This window comes from Megalops cyprinoides, chromosome 8 (genome assembly GCF_013368585.1).
Source record: "Megalops cyprinoides isolate fMegCyp1 chromosome 8, fMegCyp1.pri, whole genome shotgun sequence".
In the NCBI taxonomy this organism is placed as follows: domain Eukaryota; kingdom Metazoa; phylum Chordata; class Actinopteri; order Elopiformes; family Megalopidae; genus Megalops; species Megalops cyprinoides.
In genome coordinates, this window is record NC_050590.1 from 1,938,562 (window position 1) to 1,961,931 (window position 23,370).

Here is a 23,370-nt window from a genome sequence, read left to right on the forward strand (position 1 = left end):
CCACTAAACTACTGAACCTGACATATGTAATGAAAGAGGATTATTTCATTTACAAGAAATAAAGTAAAAGACATTAATGTAATTTCCGCAAAGAATTTTGGGCAGAATGTGACCAATACATGAATACTGGGGCAAGTAGTCTCTCTCTGTTTATATTACACGTCCGTGTTACGAAAGTTATATGACACGTACGTATTTGAAAGATTTTATTTTGTCAGAAACAGTTGAGGGCATCCACTTTATAGTTATCATTTGTCTGCAACATAAATGACCAAGTGATTATATTTCAAGGTTTGCACGACACCTCTTAGTACACATCATATGGGTTGTTATGCAAGACAGTTACCTAACTTACACACAAACTTTGACTTTAAGTACGTGCTACGCGCGTTAAATCCTGACCGGCGGTTAAAGGAAAACCTGGTGTAATTTTTTAAAGAACAAACAAACAACGAAGTATCTAAATTGAAGAAGAGCCAGGATCAAAAGATTAAGTTCGTCTTTCAACCTGTAGAGTTGAATTATAACGAATCCAATAGTCAGAGATGCGATTTACAATGTAAATAGACTGTAAATAAGCATTAACAATGAATAGTCTTTTAATATTACACAACGATATATCCATGCTCAAACACACATATTGTATAATTTCTCCTGTCTCCTATTAATATGAATGGGTCAAAGCAAAAACCAAAAGGGTGATAACTTAGAGAAATATAATCCTCGTGTTTTCCAGCAACAAGAACAGTGGTTTGTTCTTTCACATTTTCAAGCAATTATAAATGACCTTACTTTCACTGCCCTGAACTGAAATATGGGTAGAGTAATTTAATCAGGTTTTCAGAAATCAGATTGCAGATCAAATTATCTCTAATTTTGCTTGATTTTTTGGCAAAAACTGGCAAATATGCCAATAAAATCGCATTGAGGGGGCATGCTTACTTTTGCCTTTAAATGTATAAACATAAACAATATTCAATCATTGTCTCAAGGGCACCAAGATAATGTGCATATTTTTAGTTTTCAGTTTTTTTTTGTTGATTTCCTGCTGTTGTAATTCTGTAATGCACTAACCGACCTCTACAAGAAGTGTATATATCTATGCAAAACAATATAAGACAGAGGAATTTCATTTACATGCTACAAATTGGTATGCAGACCAATCATACCTAGGGCATACGCATCCATTTAATTTAATGTGCTGATTGGAGTTAATGTCTGCCTCTTAGGGAGTTTTGATGTTCTGATGCTGGGAGGAAAGGGGGGAACATCTGAGGTCAGAGGTCACCATGGCTCTGGAAGTGTACGAGACAATATTCACAGCCAAACAGCAGCAGCAGAAGAGCCTGTTCCTGAACTACAGGAACCTGAGCATGTTCCCGTCCGACCTGCTGGGGGACGAAGGCCTGCACTTCCTGGAGAGGATCTACATGAAGTGGAACACGCTCACCACCCTGGTGGGAGATCCCATACGATCTGTCCTGAGATCAGGGCTGCATGCCTCCAAACCGCTGTCTTTACTGCCCTGATTCCTACTGATCTGGGATCAGCAGCTGCCATGTTACGTGTCCCACCCTACATTACTACAGTTGGATTCAGTTGTCCTGTAATCGGACTGGAAGCTAGGCCTGTGGAATATCTTAAAACTATTGAAGTATATTGGAAAAATACATGTCTGGCTGGTTAACGGTTTTGTACACAACTGAAGTGTAAAATGTATTGCTGATTTGTAATGCACATTAGAAAGGTGATATCAATCTGCTTCACTTCAAGCAATGTTACCTATCACAGGCCTGCTGATATTCATATGTCTCTGTCAAAACTGAAACGTAAACCTGTAGTAACGCCTGTCACCTGACTCTGCAACCTGATTGCCTTCATCCTGTTACTGCCTCTACAGCCAGAAAACCTCAGCCAGAAGCTGCCTAACCTCGTAGAGCTGTAAGTACACAGGAGCATGCTGGGATATGTCATTCCTTTTCGTTGGACTGCTCAGTGATGCTTTGCAGACATCTGTCTCACTGACTCACTCACTGATTTTGTTAACCGCCATATAACTGGAGAGAGTTTCTTAATTACACTCTCCCGGAACGTGGGTTTCCACCATTGAACAGTTGTCCAGTGTCCAAGTTCAGTATCATGCAATAGTAATTACTGCAGCAAATGGTGTGGGTAAACCTATTCTTCATTTCCGCTCCATTCAACATCCCATAGTATTCCCCTCGTGTGTGGATGATGTTAGTGGAGGATGCTAGATTGGCTGAGAGCAATTACACCTCTAATTGCTCCATCAAAGTCTTGGGTTGGGGCGAATTCTGAAAAGACACAGTCCATTGGCCAGAAATGTGAAGATAAGCAGACTGCCATATATTTTTTGTAACGCGCTGGTTGAAGCAGTTATGTTATAATCAAAGCATTTAATCAAGGGTTTCTCCAGCGAAGTGTAAACCTAGTTAGCGGGGTTGGCTATCCTTCATCATTATGCCGTTTTTCCCGGCTTGTCTGGGTTTGCTTTGCCAGAAGTGTTTGTTCTGTTAGCGAGAAAGGCTGGTAGAATATTTACTGAGATGCAGACATATTAACACATACGTATGGTATATATTCACCGGAGTAAGCTCCATTGGTAAGGGAGCAGAGCTTCTAAACGTTTGGAGATCAAAGTACAGGCTTTGTACGGCAATATTACTTAAGCAATATAATTACCAACTTTTTCTTTTGTACAGTATGTCACAGGGATTCATAATAAGTCGATCTGGTTTTAGTCAGAAATACATGTCCCTGTGACATACTGTACTAAACGTCACAGGAAATATTCATTCAAGTCTTTTTCAAAGAAATCTTGCATCTCTATTTTTAACTCGTGGGAGAAATATTATTGGCTTTCCCTTTTAGTTAACTAAACCTGCAGCTTAAATTTACCATCATTAAAGCGCAGGCAGTTGGAGCAGTGAAGAGAGAACCGTGGCTTCATAATGGTATTTATAATAAGCATACTCCGCATTTGTTGTCTGCTGTTTAACATCACCCCGTTTTATTTAACCCGTCGGGCGGCTATTCAGTATAGCATTACCTGGCCGGGAAGATGCTGTGGTCTTGAATGTGGCTCACTCAGGTTGAGGCTCGGTCACTGCACTGTGGCTTTGCTGGCCCCTGCCAATTCCCTTGATGCGGCACTCAGCTGCATCATTTCTGCTAGCGGGGGTCTTCATTTGTACCTCCCCCTGGTTTTTGTGCCTGAAAAATGGATGGCGACTGCCTGTCTGTCTAGTGGGGCAGCAGTGTAACATGGCAGTTAAGGAGCAGGACTTGTAGCCGAAAGGTTGCTGGTTCACTTCCCCACCGGGGCACTGCGGCTGTGCCCTTTGGCAAGGTGCTTAACCCACAATTGCCTCAGTAAATATCCAGCTGTATAAATGGATAAACTGTAACCTATGTAAGTCGCTCTGGATAAGAGCGTCTGCTAAATCCAAATAATGTAATGAGTGTAATAGCATTAGTCTTCCAGTGCAATCAGCATAACCTCTGGAGATGTGCAGTTTGGCAAATGTCCAGTAGGCGTCACTAAAGAACCAGCCATAATATGCGCCTCGCAGGCAGTCATTGAATTTGTCAGGACCGGGAGAGAATGCGCGTGCTCATGGTAATGCGTTGCTTCTAAGTTCGCAGCAACATGCAATTTGAGAGAAGCTTTTTATGGTTCACTTCCTAATAGCCTTCTAAGCGCGGAGGAATTTCTCGTTGTCAATATATTTCATTGTTTGGTAACATTGTCTGGGACTCCTTCCAGTGTACCAGTGTTTGTTATTTCACTTCAGAAACATAGACGACAGAAGCTAATAAGGACTGTATCCATGTGTAATGTATTTTGCCCTCTGGCCAGCCGTTAAATGAGATCACTGGTAACAGATATTCTCGTCAGATACTGTGAATGACTCTTGCATCTTCCTACAAAACAAGAGTAATTAATAAAGTACTTATGTTTCTTTTTTCCCCTGAAGGTACCTGCGTTCCAACAGCATGGTCGTGGTTCCTGAAGGTAAAAGCAGTTTGATTCTGTGTGTTTCACATCACATGATCACATCACATGACGTACATGAAGTCACATGTTTCACTTTTCATTACACTCTTACCTATGTCAAGCAGCAAATAGGTGCTCCTATGGGAATGTCCCTATGGGATGGTAGTGGTCAGTATTCGCCTGCATTATTCCTGTCCTCCACTGGTATCTCAGTTTGCCTGATTCTGGAGTAGGAGCAGGCCAGCGTGTGATGCTAACCTGCCCCAGTATAAGTGAGCCATCAGACAAAGATGAAATGGCACTTAGCACTTTGTGTCTGTCATCTACCCGGGGAATCATTTGAAATGGAAGAAGACCGTAGAGCTGACCTTATACACTATATTATTGTCATTTAGCAGACACTCTAATCCAGAGAGACTTACACAGGTTACAGTTTTATCCATCTATGTATTCAACTTCTCGGTTACAAGTTCTGTATCTTACTGCTACGACCAGCCTGCGGTCCAGTTATGCCCAAACAGTGTCCTCTTTGGGGGCTAAGGATGGGGGTTATGGGGGTTGGGGCGGGGTTCAGACCTGCTGCTGATCAAGGGGCACAAGTACAAATTTGGACCATGTGAGTGGGGTATGGGGTTGGGGGTGGGGGCTGGAGGGGCATGGTGCTAGGTCCTTAGGTTAGTTATCGTACTGCAAGGTTTCAGCTCCTGTAACTAAGCATTAGAGAGTCAGTATGTATATGTATGCCTTGTAGTAAGAGATGCTGAATCACTCTCTCTGTAGAGAGCTGTTCATGGCCAATAAAATTGGTGTTTTTTCAAAGGTTTAGAACTTCTTGTATGTTGAATAAATAAAGAACTAACAATGTGCTAATTCACTGCTGGATTATTAACGGTTTATATTCATTATAACAGAAATGGGAACTGGTTCATGAGCAGCGAAACTAGCAGACAGTTTAATCCTCGCCTGTGCAAGTGGTGGTCAGAGGTAACACTCCTTCCTGTGCGCATATTTGACCAACGCAGTATACAAGTATATATTCAGAGGCGGAAAATTTCTAGTGCACGATTTCAGGGGTCCCAGCCCACCAGAAAGCACGGAGTACTTTTGATCTCTGAGTCCAAGAGTCTGTTGGTGCGATAAGGCGCAGCATGCTGGACTGCACGCTTACCGCCTGTGATAACACTCGATAAGTTACAGCTGATGGACATGTCGTGCTTTGCTGTGCCCTTTTCCCTGCTGGAAAGTGTTCAGCGTTTACTGTGCTCCACATTCTGGCCTGGGTTAATGAAACTGGATGTTCAGGGTTTCCTAGCTCCTGAAAGGCCTAGAAAATACCTACATTCAGGAAAGTCACCGAAAAGTGATGGGAAGTAGTCAAATATGTTCCTGAATCTGAAATTTCATAGACCCCCCCGCCACACACACACACTCGATACATAATGTGTTGAAAATAAATTTTAGAGAATATACTGTGGCATGTGTGGCCTTTTTTAAGGATGGTAGCAACTTATAGAGCAAAAAGAAAATAGCGCTGTTTATAGAATGGGATCTGGGATCTGCTCTCATGCGGCACGAGGCACCAACTGTCGCAATCTCAAAATGTTACACTTTAATTAGACGTCCCACCTTAAAACCCTTAACTCTCCAGTGGTGACTACACACCCCTTAAGATTGGGAAAGGAAACCTCATAATTTGTGTGCTTCCCCCCCCCAAGTACTTATTGGCATTCTCTGACTCTACCTGGATGTCATTTATTTTCAAGTAATGTCAGCGTACTGTTATTGCTGGAAAATGGTCTAGCTCATAGGCATATACGTTACGTCAGCTACTGAAGAGACAAAAATCCATTTATCCCAATATTTATCCTATTTTAATTTATAATCAGAAAAAAAAATGTGGAACATATAAATCTCATTTGAGTGAGAGACGTGCATTGTGCCTTCACAGCGTACAGGAAGTCCTGCACCTAGAGACAGCACAAAGAGCCTCCAATCCCTGTGGAAATATTTCACACTGTAAAGATATCACCCTCTGGTGTCATCTTTCCCACCTTTAAATGAAAGCGGTGGAAGAGAAGGGTTGAAAATCTGAAAGGACTTTTACTAAGCTGTGGTTCTTAGTGCATACATGTGGTGCTGTAAACCACTGCCAACGGAAACGCTGTGTGTTCCATGGTTTGTCGTCGTCGGTGTGTAGCTAAATGACTGCAGGCTAGTGATAAATGTGCTTTTGTTCGCTTCAGAAATGGACTGTAGAAGTTGATCGAAGTAACCAACATATGAAGCCGCCCTGTTTTGTAATGATGATGTTATCTATAGTGAGATCATATTGGAGATGTTGCAAAGCAAGGTAATGCATGGGTACCTGTGTTTGCCCCCCCCCCCCCCCCCCCCCCCACCAGCCATCTGCGACCTGTCCAAGCTGCAGTCCCTGGACCTGAGTGACAATGCCCTGCAGAACATCTGTCCCGAGATTCGCAGACTGAGGTCCCTGCGTCACCTGAGGCTGGCCAACAACCGGCTCAAATCCTTGCCTCCAGGTGTGTGGCCTGGGCCTTCCCACCATCCCTCTCTCCCTCTCTCTCCTTTTCTCTCTCCCTCTCTCTCTTCTTTTCTCTCTCCCTCTCTCTCTCTCTCTCTCTCTCTCTCTCCCTCTCTCCCTCTCTCTCTCTCCCTCTCCCTCTCTCTCTCTTCCTCTCTCTCTCCCTGTCTTTCTCTCTCATTGTAGGTGTCTGTTTAAAGTGCAGAGGCCGTGACTAGTCTCTGTGGGTTTAAACCCTGGCTGTGCCCCATTTCTGCATGCAGGGCCGAGCGTGAGGGGGCTTATTATAGCTCCAGAGCCTGGCTCACTCCCCCAGACTGGCAGCGCTTGTACAGACCTGTTTGTTTGTTTGTTAGTCCCTCGGGTTTTGGGCCGGGAGCCTGGAGCGTGTTTTTGGCCCCCGGTCCCCCCACCCCCCCCCCCCCCCCCCCCCCCCCCCCCTCCCTCACAGAGCCTCTGTACCCGCGTCAGAGCCGCTCCTAATGATCCGGGCTGAGCTGGCGCTGGCCCACCGCGAGCCCTCAGAGGTCTCCTTCCCGTCCACCGCCAGGCCCGTCCCGCCCGCCCACTCCCCGGCTTCCTAATTTAGTAACGGCGAGCAAAAATAGGCACTAACGAAGGGGGGTCTGGAATGGGCTGTGGGGAGGGTGGGGGTGTGTGGGTGTAGTGTTCACAGCGGGCTTGGCAGAGGAGCTGGGGAGAGAGCCAGGACGAGGTGTGTCCACCCCCCCCCCCGCTGATCCACTCTCCGCTCGACTGTATTGCAGCAGCTCAAACCCCGCCCGGCCTGCCTGGACACTGCCCCGCTGCCAGCCTCCTGGCCACTCCAGCCCCGCCGTTTAAAAAGGACCCTGGCCCCGAACCAATCTGGTTTCAGCGGAGGTGTTACGCTTCTCCACGGCTCTGCCATGCTTACTCATCCTCACACGTCAGACAGCCGCTCAAACGGAAGTGGAAAACGGGGCTTGAAAATTTTGCGAACAGGATTAACACTGACCCCTCACTGTGGGGGGAAATCAGAAAAGTTTCTGCTCTTGTTCTTTTCATGAAAGAGGTCAGATCTGACAGAACAGGTCCTGGACATCACCTACACTCTTCCCTCGAGACAGAACATGCTGTCAAAGGCTGCACTCATAACACATGTTATGCAGAGTAAAAGGGCTGATCTGGGATCAATGTAGTAGGGTTACTCACAGCTGTCATGCACACAGAACTGACCTGGGATCAGTACTGCTTGAACCTTTGAGCAGTACATGCACAAGGTCATAACTGAGCTAGCGTCAGTGTGGTCTGAGCTCTTACAGCTGATGTGTCTGCAGTGTGCAGTGTGACTCAATGGGAACAGCATGGTCTGGTCTTTCAACAGGTGGTGTGTTTAGTAACAGAACTGTACTGGGATCAGTGTGCTTTTCGGTGCCTCCACACAGTGCTGCTGAAGATCTAGTTTGCATTATGCTTATTTAAATTTAAACGTCTGTATAAGTTACAGTTATTGGTGTCTGGATATTGTGTGCAGAGTGATCTTATGGTATCTGTAGTGACTACAAAGAATCTGTCATGATGCCTAGATTATTGGTGAATAATCTGGTAGTTTTTGTGCAAGAAGATGATTTCCACTGCTTAATACTTTGTCTGAGATGATGCTCATTTTTCTTGCAGGTATTCTGCATTTTGTGTGTTCAGGCTTGCTGTGAATCCCCTCCTTCCTGTCCCCATCCGGTCTGTGGTTTGGGGTGACGTTACCACAGTCACAGGCCCCCGGCAGGGCAGCGTTTAAAGAGCAGAGACTGCTGTTTACGAGCAATGTGCAGTTTGGGGTTCGACGCTTCACGGGACCCCCAGCCAGAGCATGCCCCCCACTCTGCGGCCAGACCAGAGTAAACAGGAAGTGCGCGTGGTCTGGGTCGTTGCGCGGGCTCCGCATGTGACTCCGCCCACAGGAAACGGGCCGGTGTGACCGCACTGCGGCGGCCTCTTTGTCGTGTGGCGCTGCGAGCCAGCATTCTCGCGCTGGTCAGCTCACACCCTTTGCGTGCCAAATGCCCCTAGAACGTTTCGGCAAACCTTTGAGTGACAGCGTGACCTTTTCTCCCACTCGCGTCTTGCGATGTTGTCTGTCACCCATTCCACCTCCGGGCCGACAGGAACTGATCTGCAAACCCAGCGGGTTTCGTTTTGAATGAGTCCAGTCTTCACACATCTTTGTGGCCTTGAACGCTCTCTCCCATTCCGCTCTTCACATCCTTCCTCTCCTTGACTGATCTCGCTCAGAGCTCTTCTGGAAGCATTACATTACATTACATTACGTGACGTTACATTACATTACGTTACATTACATAACATTACGTGACGTTATTGGCATTTAGCAGACACCCTTATCCAGAGCTGCTTACACAGGTTACAATTTTATCCATTTATACAACTGGATATTTTTATTGAGGAAGATGGGTTAAGTACCTTGCCCAAAGGTAGAACAGCAGTGCCCCAGTGGGGAATCAAACCAGCAACCTTTCGGTTATGAGCCCTGCTCCTTACTACACTTCCAGCCCAGGAAGCCTCTTCGCTGAGCACCTGAGTGTCTGCAGAGCTGCAGTGATCTTAATCAAACACTAATTAATAACCAATAATTTCTAAATTTGTTTCTCCTCTCTCCCCCTGGAGGAAAACCCATTGTTAGAGCATGCGTAGACATTCTAGTAAAAATCACATAGCAGTGTAGAAGCTGTTATCTGAGTAGTTGTTTTGCTCTGGATACTGTATGCTTTTGTGTGTCACCACACACAGGCTTGCGTACGTAACATTACATTATTGTCATTTAGCATTAGCTCTTATCCAGAGCCACTTACACAGGTTACAGTTTTATCCATTTATACAGCCTGATCTGTATAAAAATATCTCTTATCTCTACACATCTACATGCGTCTCTTATCTCTACACATCTTCATCGGCTGTAATGGAAAATTAAGAAAAGAATTAAGAATTAAGAAAAGCAGAACAAGAGTTCTTTGAAAATGTAACAGTGGCGTCTACTTCCTACACCCCCACCCCCCGGCCACCCCCCTGCGAAACGAATGTGGCGTTTCACCTCGGCTGTCACCTGTGTGCCTGCTTCCTGTGTGACCTCACCCACCCCCCCTGTGGTCCCTTTGCAACCTCTGCCCCTACCAAACTAAGTCTTTTACAGAAATAAGCTGCTGTTTCTCATAACTCAACTCTTACACATTTTAAGCCATGGAAAACATGCTAGGATGTCAAACAGCAACTCTAGGTGTTATTTTTTGCATACATTTGTCAACCGTAATTATTTTGTCAACGAAAAAAGGATCTCTCTGTGCCTAGAATGACATATCTAACCCATGATGGTGTCAGAATATATTGAAATGCTGTATATTTGTGGCTCTGAAAGTGATTTTTAGTAATGTTAGTTTTGGTCAGGTTTTGAGCTGAGAAAAATTCACAGCCAGATTACAGAAGTGCAACTGAAGTTGGAGTGACTCTCTTCCCGAAGGCAAAAACAAAACAAAAAACCCCAAGTGGATTAAATTGAGGGAAAAGGAAGAAAGCAGCGGCCCTGTATGATGGTTTTAGGGAAGAACATCTCCAAATTTTAAGATACGCCCTCCTGTTTTTTTTAATCTCCTGAACAATTCTCCGTGTGTTACACATTTATCTCCAATTTTATGATTATTCATAATGAGCTGAAACCACTTTTGTGAGAGCCCGGGAAAATTCTTGGCTGCAAAATTGCATAAATTGTTTAGTGCGTAAACAAAGGTGTCTTTTGCTGAGTGCTGCCATATACGCTAATACCCATACTCCTTCCACAATTCAGATAAAGGCAGCTGTTTATGTGCATGCATTCATGTGACGTCTGTGTAGTGTTTTCCTGTATTTTAATTGAGCCCTTCGTGCGAGTTTTAGGTGAGAAACAAACCGTTTCAGCTGGAGGCCCTCGCGGGCTGTGCCGCGTCGTAATGGTGCAGATAAGATAAGACGCAGTGTATTTGCATCGCGTAACATCGCTTCATTCCAGCCCCTCGGTTTTACGTTTGTTTAAAATTCAAGCTTTGATTGTTTCGCTGCTTTGCGAGCCTTTCATGGCTCGGAGTGGTGTTTATCTTCTTAAACCGTGGCCAAATACAAGCTGTAAGATGAAGACAAACGGTCTCGCTAATTCGGAGGGAAAGGCTGCCGTATAATTCCGCACCGCATCTTCTACACGGCGTTCAAAATCCAAGATTAACGGAAGCTTTCAGGGCGAAATTGTCGGCTTTTGTCAAGAAAATTCCGCAATAAAGCAATAATCGCATTTTGTGTGATCTCCCGTTATGTAAATTTGTGTAATCACCCCAGTTTTGCAGGCAACACGTTTTGGAAAGTTTGCAGCCAAGCAAAGACTCCAAGAAGGCACAGAACTGTTGAGATGCCGTTGGCACAGTAAAGCATAGGTGTGATTTACTGTAATACACTATATATGTATGTAGCAGACACCTTTAAGCAGAGGAAGGTACATAACCTATATATTTTTTGAACCATAATTTTACCCTAAATTTCAAACAGTGACAAGGGGAAACTGTCTCATTGTGGTTCACATTAAGTGTTTAATTACAGATTCAAAAAAAGCAGGAGAGTGTGTGTGTGTGTGTCTGTCTGTCTGTCTGTCACTGTCTTCCTCCGAAGAATGCAGCGATTGGAGGGTCTGGCTCAGTTTGCTCTGTGGCAGCAGTGGGGGAGAGGTTACCCTGTGTGACAGTCAGCCACACAGGGACGGCACAGACAGACACACTGTGGTCACCCGGGGCAGGGGGTCTGTTCGGGTGCCTGACTGAAAATGAAACAGGTCTTTTTTTCGTGCAGTGACATGCCGTTGCCACATCAATAAGCAGCCTGCATGGAGGTCTGTTCATACAACAAAATACACATCACATCACAACGGTGATAAAACCACTGCACCATTATAGAGTGAATGTGCTTGTGCCTGCTTTCATTACTTATTTGCTTACCAAATCCCTAATCCAGGCTGTCAGAGCTCACTCTTTTACATACGATCCATCCTTATTTACGATATTTGGTGAAGTGGTGATGGTTTTGCTCTGTACCTGGCTCATGGATGTAGCAGTGGCATCCCACACTGGCAGTCAGGCCTACACTCCTGGGGTGGAGTACAGGTTCATGAACCTCCGAATAAACAGTGACACAGAGGGAGCGTGAAAGGGATGAGCGTCAGCGCAGCGCCACGTGTGGCCATGTGGGGGTCCTGCAGCAGTGAGGGTCCAGTATCAAGCGGAGGTCTCCCTGCCGAGAGGTGGCTTCCGCTAAAGGCTTCCGCTATTCCCCATAGCCCTGCTAGAGGCCCTGTGTTTTGGGCGGAGGTGTGTGGGGGCTGGTTTAGTGTGGTGTGTCACTGTCTGCATGCTTGCTGTGAGCATGCCTATAGAGCTTCATACAGGTGTTGATACTGCTGTAATGCTGTAATGTACTCTGGACAGTACAGAGGGCTCCACAGAGGCTGTTCCCAGTGACCCCCCTGAGAGATGCAGGAATGGGGTGTCTGTCTGGAGCTTCTGTTATCACTGATGTCAGATCAGTTCTCCCTCCCCACTGCTCAGGTTGGTTTAATTCTTATCTCCACACCAGTTATGATGCTCAGCTGTTCATTTCCTTCCCTCCCGAGATGAACATCACTCCTCAGATATCAGCATGTCTCACTGACATCTTGGGCTGGATGAACAAGCAGCAGCTCAAACTGAGCATTGACACGACTGAGATAGTCTACGTCCCAGCAAACATGTCTCCTCTGAGGAACCTCTCAATTTGTGTTGACGATACAAAGGTAATGGCAACCACAGCTGCCAAAAATCTAGGGGTAACCTTGGACAGGAATCTGTCTTTCAAAGAGCACATTGCAGCCACAACCAGGATCTGCAGATTCCTGTTATTCATCATTAGGAGGATCAGACCTTACCTCTCCAAATACACAGCTCAAGCTGTGATCCAGACTCTCATCCTGTCATGTCTGGACTACTGTAACTCCCTGCATGCTGGCCTCCCAGCGTATGCCATCCGACCGCTGCAGCTTATCCAGAACGCAGCAGCCCGATTGACGTTCAACCTCCCCAAGTAGGTCCATGTGACACCTCTCTTTGAGCCCCTGGACCGGCTACCGCTTGCAGTAAGGATCAAGTTTAACACCTTGTTACTAACCTTTGAGTTACATACAGGACATGATCAGTCCACTACAAGCCAGTAAAAGTTCTGTGCTCTGCTACCTCGAGTCGCCTCTGTGTCCCAAAATACAAGGGCAGCAACTCTCAGACCCGCCTCTTCTCAGTACTGGCTCCACACTGGTGGAATGAGCTTCCTGCTGAGATTCATACAACAGACTCCCTGGGTGCCTTCAAGAGAAAGCTGAAAACTCATCTTTTCAGTCTGTATCTCTAATCTACCTTCTCTCTCTTTCTCTCTCTCTATCGATCCTGTCCATCCCTATTTCTATTAAAAAACCACTCTACACTAGTTTAGCACTTCACTCAGAATTTTACTGACCTCTGTTAGTACTTTCAATAGCTACTCTTAGCATTGTGATACACTTATTTGGAAGTCGCTCTGGGTAAGAGCGTCTTCTAAATGATATAATGTAATGTATCTCTCTCTCTCTCTTTATCTGTTAGGAAGAGACAAGTGTGTGTGTGTGCAAGTGCTGCTTTGTCCTGATGTATATATATAAGCGTGTGAGTGTGTGACCGTGTGAGCGTGCGTGTGTGTGTGTGTGTGTGTGTGTGTGTGTGTGTGTGTGTGTGTGTGTGTGCGCAGTCATTGATGATATGAGTGTGTCCCTGTCCCAGAGCTGGGAGACCTGAAGGAGCTGGAGACCCTGGACGTGTCCATGAACCTGCTGAGCGCGCTGCCGGAGCGGCTGCACCGGTGCCACGCCCTGCAGTGTCTAACCGCCGACCGCAACAACCTGCGCTGCCTCCCGCGCCAGCTCTGCCAGCTGCACAGCCTCAACGAGCTCTCCATGGCCGCCAACCGCCTGGCCACCCTGCCCCTGGGTGAATCCATCCGTCAGTCTGTCAGTTTTTGTTTTGATGTAACACTTTTCACATAGAACGATCACAGAGGATTTCCCAGAGTGAATCACAGAGGTACAGTTCAAAATGTAACGGAACGACACGCCGCAACGTGGAGGCTGAAAACCACTGATAGAACGTCAGAGTGATGGTGGCAGTTGTACATCCATTGTGTTTCAGCTGCCCCAGTTTTGATAACCTAGGCAAGTTTTACACTCCTGTGTAAAACTTTCTCTTAAGAAGAAAGAAAATGTTAGAACATTCTGGTGAGAATAAATAAGGTAATCATAGTAGGCAGGCTAATTATGGTGGACAGACAGCATGGAGCCTTAGTGGGGGTTATTGGGTCAGAACTGCACATGGCTTAACACTGGACTGTGACCTGACCTGGGAAGAAGCTGTGGTGTAGGGCAGGGCCACTCAGGCCTGGTCCTGGAGGGCCACAGTGCCTACAGGGCTACTTTACGCTGGTCCTGGAGGGCCACAATGCCTACAGGGCTACTGCATTCTGGTCCTGGAGGGCCACAATGCCTACAGGGCTACTGCACTCTGGTCCTGGAGGGCCACAGTGCCTACAGGGCTACTGCACTCTGGTCCTGGAGGGCCACAGTGCCTACAGGGCTACTGTACTCTGGTCCTGGAGGGCCGCAGTGCCTGCAAGGCTACTTTACCCTGTTCCTGGAGGGCCACAATGCCAACAGGGCTACTGTACTCTGGTCCTGGAGGGCCACAGTGCCTGCAAGGTTACTATACTCTGGTCCTGGAGGGCCACAGTGCCTGCAAGGCTACTATACTCTGGTCCTGGAGGGCCACAATGCCTGCAAGGCTACGCTGCCCTTATTCTGGAGGGCCACAGTGCCTGCAGGGCCTCTCAACCCAGTGCCTGCAGTGCTGCTGAGTCTGTAAGTTTCTCCTCCATCAGGTACTTTACAACATGCCAATCAGCTGACCAGTGTCTCAGTTTGACCTATTCAGGACCCCCTGCAGGTCTGAGAGTGTTGGTCTCCAGAAGGACATGACTAGATCAGGTCTGCTTCAGATTGACAGAGCTCTTGGAATGTTTTTCTTTTCATTTTTCTCCCCTGACATTTCAAAAGGACAAAAGCTGTCTTCCATTTTTATTCATGTGAGCATGGTTGACCCCTTTCTTTATGGAGGGTTAAGTCCAGAGCCCCTGAAAGCATCTCCAATGCCGCTAGTCTCGGTCTGCTCCTGTCCCCCTTCCAGACACACATACTTTCATAGCTCTTTTGCCACCTTTCAAGATGGAAAACTGAGGAAACTAAAAAAGGAGGCATGAGAAGAAATTACAGCCCCTCACATAGATGTGAAGTGAGAAATGGTGTTTGAAGCAGTACAACCCAAAGGAGGTGGGATACTTCTCTGAAGGAGCTTTGCAGAGTGGCACTTGCTTTATCAGTCACATAATGTGTTATGTGGGGAGGGAATACTCAAAAAAGTGCTCTTGGGGAGCTTTTTATGCATGCTTGTGAAGATGTGTCAGCGAGTGGCCCCAATTACAAAACAAAGACAAGAACTGCCTTCAGGAAAGGATTGGAATTGTCTGGTTGTATTTATGGGCTTTAAACGCAAACCCAGTGTTGTTTGGAACATGCTGTTTGTCGGGAATTAAGTCCTCTCGTTTGCATTATGCATGCTGTTTCAGTGTGCTTATTAAGAACATGGGGACATAATTTTGATGCGTTGGGTCAGGAAAAAGGTTAGCTTGTCAGTGTGCATGTTACGGTATTTCATCACAGTGCTTATAAGACTGATGCCAGTTGGGCTTTTAATTTAGTTAGCCGTGCAACATGTGAGGCAAACAGTGGGAGCAGTTGAATTGTAATCTATGGAGTTATGTACAGAGCAAATGATTTTACAACTTTTATGCAGAAATAGCTTTTTGGCAGAGTGTATTTTTTTTCACCTTGTGTTTCATATTGTCCATGAGTTTTCCAGGTGAACATTCCACCTCACTGAGCTCGCCTATAGTGTAATTATTCAGTTGGGAAACAGCGCAGGTCTCAGGATTAGGAATCTGGTTGTGGTTTAGGGGTTTGATTGCGGCCCACTTTTTGAAATAATCTTGGAAATTGTATGTGATTGGTGCACCGCTGGTCTCCGCAGTGGGTGGGTTGCCAGGTTTCACGGGTTCCTGTTGAAACACTGCTTCGCATGTGGATATGGACTCTGGCTGAGCCAAGGGGCCCCATGTTCCTTGTTAATGGAAGTGTGAGTTCTCCTCTGTCTATGACATGCCTGTGGAATCCATTGGTCTGTAATACAGAACAAAAGCACCCCAGTGACTGCAAAAGGCAAAATTAGAACAGCACTTTTTTGTTGTGGGGGTGGGGATTTGAGATATTTATAGATTTATAGATATTTAGAGATATTTAGAGTTTTTTTTTCTTTAGAGGAAGTGGACATTACTGAGTGTCAGTTGTCTGTGCTTCAAACCAGTGACAGCGATGTGGAGGGCATGCTCTACTGTTGGGATCACGGGGTGAAATTCAGGCCTTTATTTATTATCTCAGGGGTGGAAATTGGGTGTTAATTCAGGATCACGGGTGGAAATTGGTTTTTATTCAGGATCTCAGAGGTGGAAATTGAGTGTTTATTCAGAATCTCATGGGTGGATATTGGGTGGGGGGCCAGTCTGCGGCTGACATAGAGAGAGGGAAAGGGATCCAGACATTTCTCTCCCATTTTAGCACTGAGGGGATCCAGGAACCTTCATCAGAACACTTGCTGGCTGGTTGCCCCCATGATGTCTCATCATTCACCAATCCACTCTCTTTTTCACCTCAGAAGAACACTGGATGTCTTTATCTTATCAGGCCAGGAATTTGATATTTTTCCAGTTATGCAAAAACATTTGTTTGTGGTTAAGCTGCTTCCCCTGAACTCTACAGCCTGCATTCAAACCCAGGCATGTCATTAGATGATTACCAGGAGCCCACAGAAGAGGAGGAAAGTGTCTTCATTCTGACAGAGATAGAGGTGGGGAGGATGCAAACACTGAGCACCTATCCTCCAATGAACACCCACTCGGAAGTAGTGTGATGTCATGAGTTTAGTATATAGCTGGGAATTCCAAAATTGGCTCACATAAAGATAGAAAAACCAACAAAAACCCCCAACTTTTCCTTGTGTCATAGTCCACTGATGGGAGAAGGCAGGATTTGGCTGTGTAACCAGGCCTCATTCTGCTCGGCAGTGGCAGAGACTGAATGCTGGGAAACTGACAGCGGAGTGTTAAACATAACTCTGCATGCTGCTGCAGAGGGCAGGAGAGGAGAGGAGGTGGCTCCTGGTGATTTAGTGCTCCTAACACGGAGAGGCTCTGCACTTCCTGTTGCTGCAGACCTCAGTGTCTCCCATCACTTGGGGTTTTTCCTCCTGTACCTGACGTGAAACGGTAAAATCGATTCCTAACTGTGGCTGAGCACATAGCATCTCACTGCTTCTTTTGAAATACTTAAAGCTGCCTCTGTTTTGTGCAGTGTGTCTAGGTCGCTGTACTGACCTTTGGGAAGGGAGTGATGGTTTACCTGCAGCTGTACTGATCCAGGGACAGGTGGCTGATGACACAACTGTGTTTTTCAGATCTAGGGCGCTCACCGCATCTGCAGTTTGTCTTTGTCGACAACAATGTTCACCTCAAGGGGCTCCCCTCCTACCTGTACAGCAAGGTGATTGGCTGCAGTGGGTAAGTGAAACCCTCCACTCATCCTTCTCTTTTCTTATCATGTATGTTTCTCTCTGCCCCCTCTTCCTTGCCCTTTTTTCCTCCTCTTTTTGCTGTTTTTGGTCCTCTGTTCCTCTCTCTCTGGTCCTGCCTCCTTTTGGGCTACTGTGTGTCAGTGCCCCACCTGTGTCAGTCACCCTGTGTCAGTGTTCCTCCTGTATCAGTGCTGCTCCTGTGTCAGTGTTCCTCCTGTATCAGTGCTGCTCCTGTGTCAGTATTCCTCCTGTGTCAGTATTCCTCCTGTGTCAGTGCTGCTCCTGTGTCAGTGTTCCTCCTGTATCAGTGCTGCTCCTGTGTCAGTGTTCCTACTGTGTCAGTGCTGCTCCTGTATCAGTGCTGCTCCTGTGTCAGTATTCCTCCTGTGTCAGTGTTCCTCCTGTGTCAGTGCTGTTTCTGTGTCAGTGTTAGTTTGAGTGATGGCTTTTTTTCCTGCAGGTGCGGGCTGTCGGGGCAGGTGTCGGAGCTGAGGCTGCTCTCTGTGGCTCTCGGGGAGGTGAGCATCCCACTGCCGCTGGAGGTGCCGGCCGTGGGCTCAGAGACAGACGCTGTGGTGCCCCTGCAGGAGCTGGCCATGAGGGCCCTGCACCACGCCCAGACTTCCAGCTCGCTCTGCGGGGGTAAGAGCAGGCCCTCCCCTACCCCCTTTACCCCACCACCCTACCCTCAGGATCTCACGCACCCCACAGCCCCCATCCTTTAACCCTAAACACATGTACTGTAAGCAGTGCAGAACCCTACTTCCTTCACAGGTTTCCTATTAGAGACAGGGGCATCTGTGAAATAATGTGATTTTCTTGTGTTCAGATCTCTGAGTAAAGTGCATTCAACTGCTCACAATTCACTGAGGAAGGAGGACTCGCCCAGCAGTCAGGGCTTGTGTAGTCTCAGATTCTGGGCAGCCCAGTGGAAGCTTTTTACACACTATCACATCTTATGACCTAATCAAAGGTGTAATCAGTAGACCTTCAAACTGCATTTAATGCCTTGTGGAAGGAATGGAATACAAACAGATGAATGTGCACAAGGAATGCAGAGAGAATATGTGAATCCGCACATGTGCTTCAGTAAAAAGATGTAGAATATAACCGCAAAACTCTTTGCTCTTTGATTTAAAATATGCAAGGCTCAATGAGAAACTGAAATCCAGGGAAAACCTCTGGTTGGATGAACCAATCATCCCTGAAATGGCCATTTCTTTTATTTTAGGGGTAGTTTAGTATGACAGGGGATCTTATGGATGTGAGGTGTGAGAGTACCTTTCCAAGCATCCAACCCACAATAGAATGGTATGTAAATGTTGGGATCATGCAGCCCCAGGGGTAGGAGCATGGTGGTAACTGCTCCGCATGTTCATTGGATGAAACTGCATGCACTTTGGGGATGAGATTTATGGGATAGCTCAGCGATTGGTATTACAGCACAGTTTGGGGATAAGTATTACAGCATATCTCAGGGATAGGTATTACAGCACAGTTTGGGGTTAGGTTTTACAGCACAGCTCAGGGATAGGTATTACAGCACAGTTTGGGGATAGGCATTACAGCTCAGGTATAGGTATTACAGCACAGTTTGGGGATAGGGATTACAGCTCAGGGATAGGTATTACAGCACAGTTTGGGGATAGGTATTACTGCACAGCTTAGGGATAGGTATTACAGCACAGTTTGGGGATAGGTATTACTGCACAGCTCAGGGATAGGTATTACAGCACAGTTTGGGGATAGGCAATTCAGCTCAGGGATAGGTATTACAGCACAATTTGGGGATAGGTATTACTGCACAGCTCAGGGATAAGTATTACAGCACAGTTTGGGGATAGGCATTACAGCTCAGGGATAGGTATTACAGCACAGTTTGGGGATAGGTATTACTGCACAGCTCAGGGATAGGTATTACAGCACAGCTTGGGGATAGGTATTATAGCACAGCTTGGGGATGGGTTTTACAGCACAGCTCAGGGATAGGTATTACAGCACAGTTTGGGGATAGGTATTACTGCACAGCTCAGGGATAGGTATTACAGCACAGTTTGGGGATAGGTATTACAGGACAGTTTAGGGATAGGTTTTACAGCACAGCTCAGGGATAGGTATTACAGCACAGCTCGGGGATAGGTATTATAGCACAGCTTGGGGATAGGTTTTACAGCACAGCTCAGGGATAGGTATTACAGCACAATTTGGGGATAGGTATTACTGCACAGCTCAGGGATAGGTATTACAGCACAGTTTGGGGATAGGTATTACTGCACAGCTCAGGGATAGGTATTACAGCACAGTTTGGGGATAGGTATTACAGCTCAGGGATAGGTATTACAGCACAATTTGGGGATAGGTATTACTGCACAGCTCAGGGATAGGTATTACAGCACAGTTTGGGGATAGGTATTACTGCACAGCTCAGGGATAGGTATTACAGCACAGTTTGGGGATAGGTTTATTACTGCACAGCTAAGGTCTTATTTGATCCTGTGGTTTCCTCAGCCCACTAAAATGGACAAGGCCTAGAAAACGCTGGGATGGTGCAGAGGCAATACTAACTGTCAAGGTGTCAGGACTGAAACAAGTGCCCCGTGTCCCGTTTTGCCAGACGTCCAGACAATAGTTTCATGTTTCATGTTTCTTGAATGGTCTGGAGGCAGCAGTTTTTTCTTTCTCTCTCTCTCTCTCTCTCTCTGTGCTCATGCTGAGCCAAACCCCTGTGAGCACTGTGACAGATAATCCCAGGTGGGTTTAGCCGTTACGGTTTTCTGAAGGTGAGGCTGCCATTAATGGGGGCTGTGTGTGTAATATTAATGCAGGTCTGACCGAGCCAGATGAATAAAACGGCTGTCACTGCCTCCACATGACAGCAGCTCCTTTGTTCTGCAGTTAAAGGACTCATACAAATGTCTGAAAAACGGTCAATACTTTGCCTTAAAACTTTCAGTTGACATATCTGTTTGAATTGATGCAATGTTTTTAAGAGTCAAATGTAAGAATTTGAAAATGAACCCCAGGAAAAGTTTTTTGGACTTGCTACGCTCTCTCTTAAGTAAAGAGACCTTGCGAAGCAGATGTGTGAATGCTTTCTCTAGGGTTCACCTTATCCTAGAACCTCCTGTGACTTTGAAGCAGTTGCTATGCGCACTATATGAGCTGCATGGAGGGTGTGTCAGAGGCTGACAGAAACTGAGATTGTTGCTGATGTGAATTTCTCTGTTCAACACAGATGTGAACTCCCGGCCGCAGATCCCAATACCCAGAACCCTCCTGGAGCTCTTGGGGTGCCCTGTGGGTCATTGTCACCACTGCAGGCAGTCCATGTTTACTGTTGTGTACCCCAAGATCTTCCCTCTGAGAGAGACGGCGCTGGCGGGCGTGCACCTCAGGTAACTGCACCTGGAAAGCTCAGTATAAGCAATGTGCGTCCTGCTGCCGCTCCCTTCCCCCGTCTGCCTGTTCCCCCACCCCCTCCCCATGTGTCTTTGTCCTTATTCTGCCTCTCCCTTTTCCTCGCCCCTCTGTTCGTGTCCTACCCCTCATATTCACTCTACCCTGCCCTTTTCCCCACTCCTCTCTTCTCTGCACCCCTCTCTGCCCATCCTACTCAAAATCTTATTTAAGACTTTATTTGTTTTTCCCCCTGAATTAATCTCATCTGTGCTGATTGCTGCTCGTGCCACTGCTCTCCTGTGTGAAACATGTTAACAAATGTTGCGCTCTTAAGCTGAAACAGGGATCAAAGGCATCCTCTGTTTCAGCATGAAGGGGTACAGTTGTTCTCTGACTGGCACCCCATTGCCTGTTCTCCTTTGATCAAATGCAAGAATTCACACAGCAACGTCTGTGTGTTCATTTTCTTTTTCAGGAAAGCAGATTTATGTTTCAGAAACACTGCAGTTAGGCTCCTGAGTGGCTCAGTCTGCAAGGAGCTCGTCTTGAGTTCAAGGCTGAGCCCTATGGCCCACAGCAGTGGCACAAACTGGCTTCATTTTGTTGAGGATAGCAGTGGGTAGGCTGGCTAGTGGTCCCTCATGCGTATGCTCTCAGCATCCTGCAACTAATCAGGAACCTGCATGTTTCCTGGATGATGTCAATGGAGTATTGTCTTTCTTCCAATTAGCACCCACCAAACTGCAGTGCATTGTGGGGCTTGTGGTGTGAACAGTAATCTCATTGGTGTGTGAATGTATTGGAGGTTTACATTGGCCTTGGCCTGCACTACCACACAAGTGCAAAGGTCATGACGGTCAGATGAGCCCAGAGTAGTACCATTAATTTAGTTCAATTCAATTTTATTTGTATAGCGCTTTTTACAACACAAGTTGTCACAAAGCAGCTTTACATTGTTCCCAGGCCTGAGACCCCCTGAGAGCAAGCCTAAGGCAACAGTGGCAAGGAAAAACTCCCAATCAGGAAGAAACCTTGAGCGGAACCGGGCTCAGAGGGGGAGCCCATCTGCTTCTGGCCGGCACTGGGCAGATAGAGTTAGACACAAGTTATGCAATGTACTTTAAGACATTTAAGTTTGATAGACAGTAGTAATTAACAACAGAGTAATTATAAAATGTATCCTAGAATGTCCGGTTCTTGGCACGCAGTTGGCTTTGATAGGCAGGGCAACGAGGTAGCAGGACTGGAAATTGGGATATTGACGCTTGAGCTACAGCTCCAGGCAGGAGCCCGGAGCAGGAACAGGAAGCAAACAGAAAACAGTGATTGCAGAATGAAAACATAAAGGCAAGGGGAGGGAGCAGAGGGGGGAAGAGGGATGCATGTGTGTAATAAGGAATAAGTGATCACAAAATATTTAGATGATAGAGGGGAAAAAAACTACTGGTTTGGGATGTTGAGGAAGGTTACCTTTCTGTTGCTGTGATGCAGTGTGGCAGACTTATGTGGTGGGGAATAAGCATAACCTTAAGGTTCAGAGCTGTGGTCACAGCTGCTACTGGGAGGCAGAGAACAGCCAATGCAATGTGACTGTAGACCCCCCATGAAAAGCCAGCCATCACAGCCTTCTCTCACCCTCCCTTCTCTACTTGGTATTCATCCTATTTCTTCCCTCATTCCTTCCTGAGGTGCGGTCCTTCTCGGTCACTCTCCTCTGTGCTGCGGTCCTTCTCGGTCACTCTCCTCTGTGCTGCGGTCCTTCTCGGTCACTCTCCACTGTGCTGCGGTCCTTCTCGGTCACTCTCCTCTGTGCTGCGGTCCTTCTCGGTCACTCTCCTCTGTGCTACGGTCCTTCTTTTCACTCTCCTCTGTGCTGCGGTCCTTCTCGGTCACTCTCCTCTGTGCTGCGGTCCTTCTCGGTCACTCTCCACTGTGCTGTGCTCCCTCATGGTCTTTGTTCCGTGCTGTGGTGCTTCAGAGTTGCTCCTTGCTGTCTCTGCCAGTCCCTCATGATGTCATTCTCTGTGCTAAGGTCATTTGCAGTCACCTCTCCTTTGTGCTGTGGTCTTTTTTGCTCTCTCCATCCTCTGTTTAAACAGGACCAGAGTCAGCTTTGTGGCATACTGCTGCTCCATCCAGTGTGTCCGGGCCTTTGACCTTCAGATCTGACCACGGGAGGTGGAGGCACACTCTAACGGACCACAGACCATACCCGCTGCGGCTGACCTCAGGGCTTGGACGAAGTGACCCTGTCAATCTTCCTTGTCACACTGCAAGAACAAGCCAGTCTCATCCGCATAGATTAATTCTCAGAAACGCAGCCAGTCTGTCAGCCGCTTTAGATGCAAGTCACCCTTTAAGAGAGATGCTGTTAACAGTTGTCAGAATGAACAATTACAAAGGCTGGGTGGAGAGTTGTGATTAAGAATGATTTGTCTGCCTCATTTGCCTGTCTGAAAAGGCACCCTCTTTTGTAGTACTTCACCTTAATGAACTTTTCTGAATCCCATCTGAATCTCTCTAAATTGACTGGGTCTTATTTGTTCCTTTATTATTTTAGAATTGATGGATTTTTCCTGAAAATTGCAGGAGAAAATGAAAAGCTCATTTCACAACCC

The 23,370-nt window shown here is 46.6% G+C and overlaps 1 protein-coding gene and 1 non-coding gene across 3 annotated transcripts in view; both read left to right on the plus strand.

Moving 5' to 3' along the window:
- The window catches only part of LOC118782482 (leucine-rich repeat-containing protein 28-like), a 24,916-nt gene extending 1,837 nt beyond the window's left edge, over positions 1 to 23,079 (plus strand). For both annotated transcript variants that reach the window (XM_036535864.1, XM_036535865.1), the window contains exons 2-10: positions 1,230 to 1,457; positions 1,901 to 1,941; positions 3,999 to 4,036; positions 6,421 to 6,558; positions 13,406 to 13,612; positions 17,237 to 17,339; positions 17,814 to 17,995; positions 20,589 to 20,748; positions 22,852 to 23,079. In XM_036535864.1, the coding sequence (XP_036391757.1) occupies positions 1,290 to 1,457; positions 1,901 to 1,941; positions 3,999 to 4,036; positions 6,421 to 6,558; positions 13,406 to 13,612; positions 17,237 to 17,339; positions 17,814 to 17,995; positions 20,589 to 20,748; positions 22,852 to 22,921 (1,107 nt within the window). In that variant the 5' untranslated portion in view covers positions 1,230 to 1,289 and the 3' untranslated portion in view covers positions 22,922 to 23,079. The remainder of the gene's footprint in view (positions 1 to 1,229; positions 1,458 to 1,900; positions 1,942 to 3,998; positions 4,037 to 6,420; positions 6,559 to 13,405; positions 13,613 to 17,236; positions 17,340 to 17,813; positions 17,996 to 20,588; positions 20,749 to 22,851) is intronic.
- Positions 3,063 to 3,222, plus strand: LOC118782517. Its single transcript, XR_005005159.1, has one exon. It is a non-coding gene; the product is annotated as a U1 spliceosomal RNA (small nuclear RNA).
- Positions 23,080 to 23,370: the final 291 nt, after the last annotated feature.